The 10,865-nt window shown below is 40.7% G+C and overlaps 1 protein-coding gene across 1 annotated transcript in view; it reads left to right on the top strand.

Annotated features, from left to right (window-relative positions):
• Positions 1-10,865, top strand: part of ZMPSTE24 (zinc metallopeptidase STE24) — a 49,921-nt gene that overhangs the window by 22,073 nt on the left and 16,983 nt on the right. The window contains exon 7 of the mRNA XM_023221250.2: positions 5,197-5,381. Coding sequence (XP_023077018.1) covers positions 5,197-5,381 — 185 coding nt within the window. The remainder of the gene's footprint in view (positions 1-5,196; positions 5,382-10,865) is intronic.

Genomic DNA, 10,865 nt, shown 5'->3' with positions numbered 1-10,865 from the left:
CCCAGGCTGGAGTGCAGTGGCGCGATCTCGGCTCACTGCAAGCTCTGCCTCCCGGGTTCAGGCCATTCTCCTGCCTCAGCCTCCCAAGAAGCTGGGACTACAGGCGCCCACCACCATGCCTGGCTAATTTTTTGTATTTTTAGTAGAGACGGGGTTTCACTGTGTCAGCCAGGATGGTCTCGATCTCCTGACCTCGTGATCCACCCGCGTCGGCCTCCCAAAGTGCTGGGATTACAGGCGTGAGCCACCGCGCCTGGCCAGTACAGGGATTCTTAAACTTTAGTAAGTATAAAAGTCCCTCGAGAGTTTGTTAAAAGACAGATTCCTAGAAGGGGTGGCCTGCCCCTCCACACCTGTGGGCGTTTCTCGTTAGGTGGAATGAGAGACTTGAGAAAAGAAATGAGACACAGAGACAAATTATAGAGAAAGAAAAAGTGGGCCCAGGGGACTGCCGCTCAGCATACAGAGGACCCACGCTGGCACTGGTCTCTGAGTTCCCTCAGTATTTATTGATCATTATCTTTACCATCTTAGAAAAAGGGAAGTGGCAGGATAATAGGATCAACGTAAGGAGAAGGTCAGCAGTAAGACTTGTGAATGAAGATCTCTGTGACATGAATAAGTTTAAGGAAAAGTGCTGTGCCTTGATATGCATATGTAAACATCTCCATAAACCTTTTTAGTGCATAAAGAGCAGCATTGCCTTCAGCCCTAAGGCGGTTTTCTCCTTTCTCAGCAAACAGAACATACAATCGGGTTTTACACCGAGATGTTCCATTGCCCAGGAACGGGCAGGAGACAGATGCTTTTCTCTATCTCAACTGCCAAGAGGCCTTCTTTCCTCTTATACTAATCCTCCTCAGCACAGACCCTTCACGGTGTCAGGCTGGGGGACGATCAGGTCTTTCCCTTCCCACGAGGCCATATTTCAGACTATCACATGGGGAGAAACCTTGGACAATACCTAGCTTTCCTATGCAGGGGTCCCTGCGACCTTTGGCAGTGTACATGTCCCTGGGTACTTGAGATTAAGAGAATGCTGATGACTCTTCACAAGCATACTGCCTTCAGGCGCTTGTTTAACAAAGCACACCCTGCACGGCTCAAAATCCGTTAAACCTTGAGTTACCACAGCACATGTCTCTTGCAAGGACAAGGTTGGGGGTAGGGTCACAGATTAACAGCATCTCAAATACAGAACAAAGTGGAGTCTCTTATGTCTACTTCTTTCTATATAGACACAGTAGCAGTCTGATCCCTCTTTCTTTTTCCCACAATTCCTGGGCTTCATCCCAGAGATTCTGACTTAGTAGGTGTTTCCAGTATCTACTTCTAACAAGTACCCCTAGGTGATTTTGGTGTATTCCTTGGACCACACTTTGAGATACTTGGACCGGTGGGAGATAGCAAGACATTAATTTACTTTTGGTTGTGTGCATACAATCTTCTTACTTTCATAAATAACTTCAGATAGCATTTAAGAAATTTTTTTTTTTTTTTTGAGACGGAGTCTCGCTCTCCCATCCAGGCTGGAGTACAGTGGCTGGATCTCAGCTCACTGCAAGCTCCGCCCCCCAGGTTTACGCTATTCTCCTGCCTCAGCCTCCCTAGTAGCTGGGACTACAGGCGTCCGCCACCTCGCGTGGCTAGTTTTTTGTATTTTTAGTAGAGACAGGGTTTCACCGTGTTAGCCAGGATGATCTCGATCTCCTGACCTCGTGATCCGCCTGTCTTGGCCTCCCAAAGTGCTGGGATTATAGGCGTGAGCCACCGCGCTTGGCCTAAGAAATATTTTTAAATTAATTTAAAAATTTAGGATTAGGGCCAAGCATGGTAGCTCACGCCTGTAATCCTAGCACTTTGGGAGACCGAGGTGGGCAGATCACCTGAGGTCAGGAGTTCGAGACCAGCCTGGCCAACGTGATGAAACCCCGTCTCTACTAAAAATACAAAAATTAGCTGGGTGTGGTGGCGTGTGCATGGAATCCCAGCTACCCAGGAGGCTGAGGCAAGAGAATCGCCGGAACCTGGGAGGCAAAGGCTGCAGTGAGTAGAGATCACGCCACTACCAGCCTGGGTGACAGAGTGAGACTACGTCTCAGGGGGAAAAAAAAAATTTAGGATCAGAAAAGACAGAGATGAGATAGAAGAATGGGACTTCAAAGGGTAACACAGACAAAATAAACAAACATGTTTGGCTCTTCCTGGCAACCAAACCAAAAAGAAATGTAATAATGCAATAAATAAATAATAGCTTCTATTTGTCAAAGTTTTACTACTAAACATACTGCCAAGTACTTTTCATTAGATATATGAGTAGATAGAAAATTCATGTTTTTTGTAAGAGACTTCAGATTCTCAAGAGAAATCAACATTTATCATTTCTTTTTTGAAAAAAGTATATAAATAATTGTAGTAGTATAGAGATAAGACAGCATACTAAATTGCTTCACTTAGAATCTCTCATGTAATCCATAATCTAATGTAATGAGGTAGATATTAGCCTCGCTTCATAAATAGGAAACTAAAGCTTAAAGAAATGAAGAAAGTTTTCTAAATTTACACAACTAATACATGGCAGAGCCAAGATTTGAACTCAGAGTCTATGCTCTTAATCACTATACTCAACTCACTGCACATTGTAGAACATTTGGAAGTCAAAGAAGTATATAAAGAAGAAAATAAAAATCAGCCGTAGTTCAGGTACTGTTAAAAATGTAGGTATGGGCCGGCTGTGGTGATTCACACCTATAATCCTAGCACTTTGGGATGCCGAGGCAGGAGAATTGCTTGAGCCCAGGAGTTAGAGACCAGCCTGGGCAACGCAGCAAGACCCTGTCTCTACAAAAAAGTAGCCGGGCATAGTGGTATGTATCTGTAGTCCTAGCTACTCAGGAGGCTGAGGCAGGAGGATTGATTGAGCTCAGGAGGTTAAGGCTGCAGTGAGCCATGATTATGCCATTGCATTGCAGTCTGGGCAACAGAGAGAGACCCTGTCTCAAAAGAAAAAAAGGTATGTCTTCTTCCAGTCTTTATAAAAATTGCTTTAATTACAGAAGTAGGTATGCTTATTTTAAAAGTCTTGGGGAAAAAAAGGAAACAAAAATCCATAATTCTAGAATTTAGTGATAAACATTTCAGTATTTTGGTATGTTTCCTAATAGGCATGGGCTTATGCTTTTCTATTAATATTTATTAGGTTGGTGCAAAAGTAATTGCGGTTTTAGACCATGAATTTTATAACTAGGCTCAAACACATCTTTATTAATCAAAAGAGGAACCATTACAATCAATGCATTTGTGCCAACAAGAAATAAGTTTATTTATTCCTGTAGGGTAAAACTCTGTGCTTCGGGATTTGGCAAACTCTTGGAAAGCATTTTCTGCATCCAGCTAATTGTGGAAACATTTTCTCTTTAAAAAGTTGTCGAGATGCTTGAAGAAGTGGTAGTCAGTTGGCAAGATGTCAGATGAATATGGCAGACCAGGCAAAACTTCATAGCCCAATTTGTTCAACTTTTGAAGCATTGGTTTTGCGATGTGCAGTTGGGTGTTGTCTTGGAGAAGAATTGGGCCCTTTCTGTTGACCAATGCTAGTTGCAGGCATTGCAGTTTTCTGTGCATCTCATCGATTTGCTGTGCATACTTCTCAGATGTAATGGTTTTGCCAGGATTCAGAAAGCTATAGTGGATCAGACTGGCAGCAGACCACCAAACAGTGACCACGACCATTTTTTGGTGCAAGCTTGGATTTGGGAAGTGCTTTGGAACTTCTTCTGGGTCCACCCACTGAGCTGGTCATCGCCTGTTGTTGTATAAAATCCATGTTTCATCTCACATCACCGTCTGATAGAGAAATGGTTTGTTGTATAAAATAAGAGAAGACGACACTTCAAAACAATGATTTTTTAAATTTTTATTTTTGCTCAGCTGATGAGGCACCCACTTATCAGGCTTTTTCACCTTTCCAGTTTGCTTCAAATGCCAAACGACCGTAGAATGGTCGACATTGAGTTCTTCGGCAACTTCTTGTGTAGTTGTAAGGGGATCAGCTTCGATGATTGCTCTCCATTGGTCGTTGTCATCTTCCGATGGCCTACCACTACGCTCCTCATCTTCAAGGCTCTGGTCTCCTTTGCAAACTTCTTGAACCACCACTGCGCTGTACGTTCGTTAGCAGTTCCTGGGCCAAATGCGTTGTTGATGTTGCGAGTTGTCTCTACTGCTTTATGACCCATTTTGAACTCAAATAAGAAAATTGCTTGAATTTGCTTTTTTTTTTTTTTTTTTTTTTTGTAAGAGAGAGTCTCCTTCTGCTGCCCAGGCTGGCATGTAGTGGCGACATCTCTGCTCACTGCAATCTCCGTCTCCTGGGTTCAAGCAATTTTCATACCTCAGCCCCACGTGTAGCTGGGATTACCGGCATGCGCCACCATGCTCGGCTAATTTTTTGTATTTTTGGTAGAGGCAGGGTTTCACCATGTTGGCCAGGCTGGTCACGAACTCCTGACTATATGTGATCCGCCTGCCTCAGCCTCCCAAAGTGCTGGGATTACAGGTATGAGCCACTGTACCCGGCTAAATTTGCTTTTTGTCTAATATCATTTCCCTTATCTAAAATAAATATAAAATAAACAGCAAGTAATAAATCATTAGCAAAAAACAAAATGAGAAATATGCATTAAAATGATGTATAACATAACCATATTTATTTAAGAATGTATTCCAATATCAAACAGCAAATTTCAACAATGCAAAAATCGCAATTACGTTTGCACCAATCTAATACATGTACACTTTTTCTTGACAATAATGGAACCTTATATACATGAAGTTTTGTATCCTTCACAATATATTGGTGAGCTTTTTCTTGTTAAAATTCTTTGGAAGTATAATTTTTTTCTGGCTGCTTAAAATTCCATTTCATAGTTTTACTATAATTGAATCATTCCATAACTGTTGGATGTTTAGGCTTTACTTATTTACTTACTGCTATAAAGCTGTGATGAGCACATTTATTGGCAAAAAAACAGACACTCTCCACTTCTGGTGGTGAATTATATTGATATGGTTTTTCTTCTATTAAACGATTTGAAAATGTTAATGTCCTTTCCAGTAATTCAATTTCTAGGAGTCTCTCCAAAGGACCCCAAACTTTTTAATTATATTCCATGCTTTGAACTGTCTTTTCCTTAGGATCTAAACGCTCTTCCCACAGCAATGCTTATTTTTATGGCTTCTTCAAGAACAAGCGAATAGTTTTGTTTGACACTCTACTAGAAGAGTACTCTGTACTAAACAAAGACATCCAGGAGGATTCTGGCATGGAACCCCGCAATGAGGAAGAAGGGAACAGTGAAGAAATAAAAGCTAAAGTTAAAGTGAGTTCTTTTTTCCTAAGAGACTCTACCTTAGTTTTTATACACAGTTCCTGTGACAACTCAAAATAACATCAATTTCTATGCAGTGAGTGTTGAATTCAGGGAGACTATCAAATAAAAAACCATGGCTCCTTTATAGTTCTGGTATTTAGGAGAGTTTACCACTATTATTACATGCTAACTACCTTGCAAGCTTTTATAGAATGTAGATATTAAAATTGGAAGCTGTTTTAAGAAAATTCATATGATTATAAGCTGTCTTCAAAACAGTAACTTGTGTGTATGTGTGTGTATATAAAATTTCTGATGTGCTTATGATCAAAGAATTCCCACAAGATAAAGAGAAGATAAACATCTAATTTTTAGCTTTATTAAGACAGTAATTATAGGCTTTGGCAATGGAGAGACTTGGATTTGAATCCTGGTTCTGTCATTTAGTAGCTTTGTATCCTTGGATACATTATGTAATTTAATCTGTTTTATTTGTTTAACACACATTTATGAAATGTATACTCTGTGCTGAGATACTTTGCTTGGCACTAGGTACACAAAAATCAAAAGGAATACCTTCTTCTTAAGCTTCCAGTCCAAAGGGGAGATAGTCATGCAATCACAGTACAATATGTTAATTGCTACTGTCAAGCTTTAGACTCTAAATATAGTGGGAGCACAAGAAAAGACATTTCTCAAATCTGACCTGAGAGTCTGAGAAAGCTGCTTCTGAATCCTTTTGCTGGATAAGACTGACTGATATTGATTAGCAGAATCTAAAATATCAAGACTAAATGGGGGAGAGGGGACAATGGTAAGAAAGAATACAAACTGTCAGAAACGGTCATCAGTATTTGGATGTGTGATGGAAAGTGCCATTGCCTTTCGTGTCATACAGAGATGATTTTCGATCCCCGTTCACTCACCATCTGTGTAACTGTGCAAGTAAGTTAAGCTTTCATTTATTATGTATTTATTTATTTTGAGATGAGGTCTCATTATGTTTCCCAGGCTTGTCGAACTCCTGGCTTCAAGTTACCCGCCTGCCTCGGCCTCCCAAAGTGCTGGGATTATAGGCGTGTGCCACCGCACCCGGCCAAGCTTTCTAAATCTTTGATTTCTTAACTGAAAGATGAGGCCAGTAGGGTTTCTCAAGCTCCACACTATTTTTGGGGGACAGATAATGTTTTTGTTGTGGGAGGTATCTTGCGCATCATAGGATGTTTAGCAGCATCCCTGGTCTCTCGCCACTAGGGGCCATTTCCCCCCCACAGCCTCCAAAAATTGTGACAATGTCTCAGAATATTGCCAGATGTCCCCTAAAGGTTCGGGTGGGGTCAAGTCTCCCCTGGTTGAGAAATACAAGGCTAAAGATGCCTACATTTTAGGGTTTTGAAGATTAAATGAAATAATATGTGTGAAATACCTTGTACTGTCTATCAAAATGTAGAGAGTACCAGAAAATGATTAGCATCTGAGCATCTGTTTTTACCCTAAAAACAGGTTCTAGTAAAGTACCTAGCCTATTATAAATATGTAGATGAAATAAAATTCTGTGAAGGGATTAGAAGACATCTTAAGGTCATCTTATAGATAGGAAAACTGAAGTCCAGAAAGAATAACCCAGTGATAGCACTAGAGAATCATGCAAGTTTAGAAAGTTAATCTGCTTATGGTCAGGCGCCGTGGCTCATACCTGTAATCCCAGCACTTTGGAAGGCCAAAACAGGTGGACCACTTGATGTCAGGAGTTAGAGACCAGCCTAGCCAACATGGTGAAACCCTGTCTCCACTAAAAATACAAAAATTAGCCGGGCATGGCGTCCTGTAGTCCCAGCTACTCCAGAGGCTGAGGCGGGAGAATCACTTGAACCCAGGAGGCAGAGGCTGCAGTGAGCTGAGATTGTGCCACTGCACTCCAGCCTGGGTGACAGAGTGAGACCCTGTCTCAAAAAAAAGAAAGTTAACCTGCTTAAGAGGCATCTTAAGCATTGTCTAAACCTGGTAATGTTAAGTAATGTCTAAACCTAGACATTAGCTAATGGTGCACTGATTACAAGCAAAGTACAGAGATAACAGACATTTAATGTCTATGAGAATAGTTTTCTTTGGCTACAAAAACAATTGAGTGGTCCTTTGAAGTATGTTGAATGGGATTTGACTTATTTTGCTGGCTGCTTTAGAGGCCCGCAGCTGGGTGTGGTGGCTCACACCTGTAATCCCAGCACTTTGGGAGGCTGGGGTTAGAGGATTGCTGGAGGCCAGGAGTTTGAGACCAGCCTGAGCAACATGGTGAGACTTCATCTTCTCAAAAAATAAAAAAAATAGCTGGGCATGGTGATGCCCACTTGTAGTTCCAGCCACTCAGGAGGCTGAGATGGGAGGATCACTGGAGTTCAGGAGGTTAAGGCTACGGTGAGCTGTGTTTGCCCCACTGCACTTCAATCTGGGCAACAGAGCGAGACCATGTCTTCAAAACAAAAAGAGCCTGCTTTGCTTCATTGATTAACTACAAATATTTTACTGTCTAAATACATATTACATGACAAGATACAACAGACATAGTTTTACCCTAAAGAACCTACAGTAGAGGAGACAAATAGCCTAGCGTTTAAGGCAGGGCATGGTAAATGTCATGAGTAGCAGCTGATAAAGTGTGGCTTTCAGAAATGGAGATATTAATGCAGATTCTAATGGTCAGCAAGTTTCTTAGAAGTGAGGCTATTTGAAGTAGGTAGAAGTTTGACTTGGGGCTGGGGTTTTTCAGATTGAAGGCTAGGAATGAATAGAGACAAAGTTCACAATGTCTGTTCTGAAACTAATGATTAAATGGATTCTTGTAGATGGGGATAGGAAGGTAGGCCAGGACCAGTTTTTTGAATACTTTTTCCTGAAGCCATCAAGTGATTGTTTCCAGTGGCCTGGAAAGTTTAATTTGGGTAGAGGCCAAAGCTTATTTTAGGAATATTCAAATCTGATGGCAGAATATAGGATAGAGCAAAGATTGGAGGCAAGGAGACTTCTAGGAGTCTACTGCATTAAGATGACCAAGATAAGCGTGAGATAATGAGGGCCTGCGCCAGAATGAGAGGTCCAAGTAAGTGCAAGAGTCATAACAAAGGATGGATTGAAAGTACAGTCATGCTCCATATAATGACATTTCAGTCAATAATGGACTGAATATGCTACCATAATATTATAATACCATGTTTGTAACCATACTTGTCCTAAGGTTACATATGCTTAGATACACACTTACTCACTATTGTGTTACAGTTACCTACAGTATTCAGTGTGGTAACATGATAGACAGGTGTTTGTTTAAGTGTACACTATGATGTTTGTGCAACAAAATCACCTAACAACACACTTACCAAAACATATCCCTATCATCAAATGATGCATGACTGTACTTAGAGATTGATATTATGGGACGTGAAGGAGAAGGTCAAAGATTGACTCAACAAGCCAGGCGCGGTGGCTCACGCCTGTAATCCTAGCACTTTGAGAGACTGAGGCAGGTGGATCACCTGAGGTCAGGAGTTTGAGACCAGCCTGGCCAACATGGTGAAACCCCGTCTCTATTAAAAATACAAAAATTAGCCAGGCATGGTGGTGGGCGCCTGTAATCCCAGCTACTTGGGAAGCTGAGGCAGGAGAATCACTTGAACCTGGGAGGCAGAGGTTGTAGTGAGCTGAGATTGTGCCATTGCACTCCAGCCTAGGCAACAAGAGTGAAACTTCGTCTCAAAAAAAAGACTCAACAGTTATTAACTTTATTGCTTTTCGGCACATGTACCACTGGTGATATCATTTTAGGTATATCAACATTTTAAATTTGATTAGTTTTATATCTATTAATATATATTAGGGAAAAAATGAAACTAGTGTATCAAACTCATGATTTCATACAAATGTATTGTCACTTAGGATAAGGCTAGTTTTAAAAAGTGGATTTGTTTAAAGAAATAAGTAAATAATTACATGGAGTGTACACAGATGTGGTGGAAGTTTAGGAAGCAGATTTATTCAGCACTTGCTACTGAATGCCTACTATGTACAATGCAGTAAGGGATGCAAAGATGGTGTTAGCCTGGATGGTACACAGAACATGAAGCATTTCATTTTTAACAGAAATTTAAAGAAAAAAACTAAAGTTACCTGAAATCCCACCCCTTAGAGATAACTATTAACATTTTGATGAGTGTGTCCATAATGGCTATTATATTTTAAAAGATAACTGGGAAACCTGGCTGGAATTTTACCCTTCAGAAGACAAATAGAAGAATTGAAACAACCTGTCTCAAAAGCAATTTAAGGCCAGGCACAGTGCCTCACGCCTGTAATCCCAGCATTTTGGGAGACCAGTGTGAGAGGATTGCTTGAGGCCAGGAGTTTGGGCAACATAGAAAGACCCCTATCTCTACAGAAAATTAAAAAATACAAAATGTTCAAAAGCAATTTAAGAAAATAATTTTAAATATATATAAGCTGCCCTTTTATAGAAGACAGCAAGTATTTCCCCAGTAAGTACTAGCGTTATATGAAAGTCTTCCCAGTTGATAAATATGATGGAAAGGATGCAGGCTCCAGAGAGGTGGATTTTACCCACTATTTAGTAGCAAGACATTTTAATTTCTTACCTTCTTTTCTTCATCTCTAAAATGAAGACCTTTCTTCCCATCTGCCCAACTTGGTGTTGTGAGGATCAAATGAGGTAGTGTATGAATTTTGTAAAAAGGAAAATGCTAAGAAAACTAATAGATGGGCAGTACCTATTTTTGTTCTCTTATGTGAAATTAGAGTGGGAAGAAAAGAAAATCGAGGGCTAAGAGTCTCTCATGAGTAAGCAAGTCTCCTTTCTGTGGAAAGTGATCCACACTGTTTAAGCTGTAATCATTCCACGTCAGCGTATCTTTGAGTGTGACCCTGATGCTGTTCTAAACAGCTTCCTAAATCCAGACGTCAAACCAAGAGACGAGAGCATATCCTGAACAATAGAGAATTGGTTGTTTTATGAAACGATGCATAATTCATATTGGAAAGCAGGTGACTGGTGAAAACAGAAGCCTAAGGACCATGTTACTTTATGTAAAATAAGGCTATCCATACCTGCCTTATAGTAGTGAAGATTAATGAACTGTTTGTAAAATATCTGATACATACAGTATCTATACATAGGCAGTTAATAAATGGAAGCTGTTATCACTGTTATTATTAAATAAAAACATTAGCTATATTTTTGCTTATTACTAAAGTAGAACAGTCGGCCTGGCACAGTGGCTTACCCCTGTAATCCCAGCACTTTGGGAGGCTGAGGCTGGTGGATCACCTGAGGTCAGGAGTTTGAGATCAGCCTGACCAACATGGTGAAACCCCATCTCTACTAAAATTACAAAATTAGCTGGGTGTGGTAACACATTTCTGTAATCCTAGCTACTTGGGAGGCTGAGGCAGGAGAATCTCTTGAACCCAGGAGGCAGAGGTTGCAGT

Source organism: Piliocolobus tephrosceles, chromosome 1 (genome assembly GCF_002776525.5).
Source record: "Piliocolobus tephrosceles isolate RC106 chromosome 1, ASM277652v3, whole genome shotgun sequence".
Classification (NCBI taxonomy): Eukaryota; Metazoa; Chordata; class Mammalia; order Primates; family Cercopithecidae; genus Piliocolobus; species Piliocolobus tephrosceles.
The sequence above is the reverse complement of the archived record's forward strand: the minus strand, read 5'-3'. Positions and strand labels throughout refer to the sequence as shown.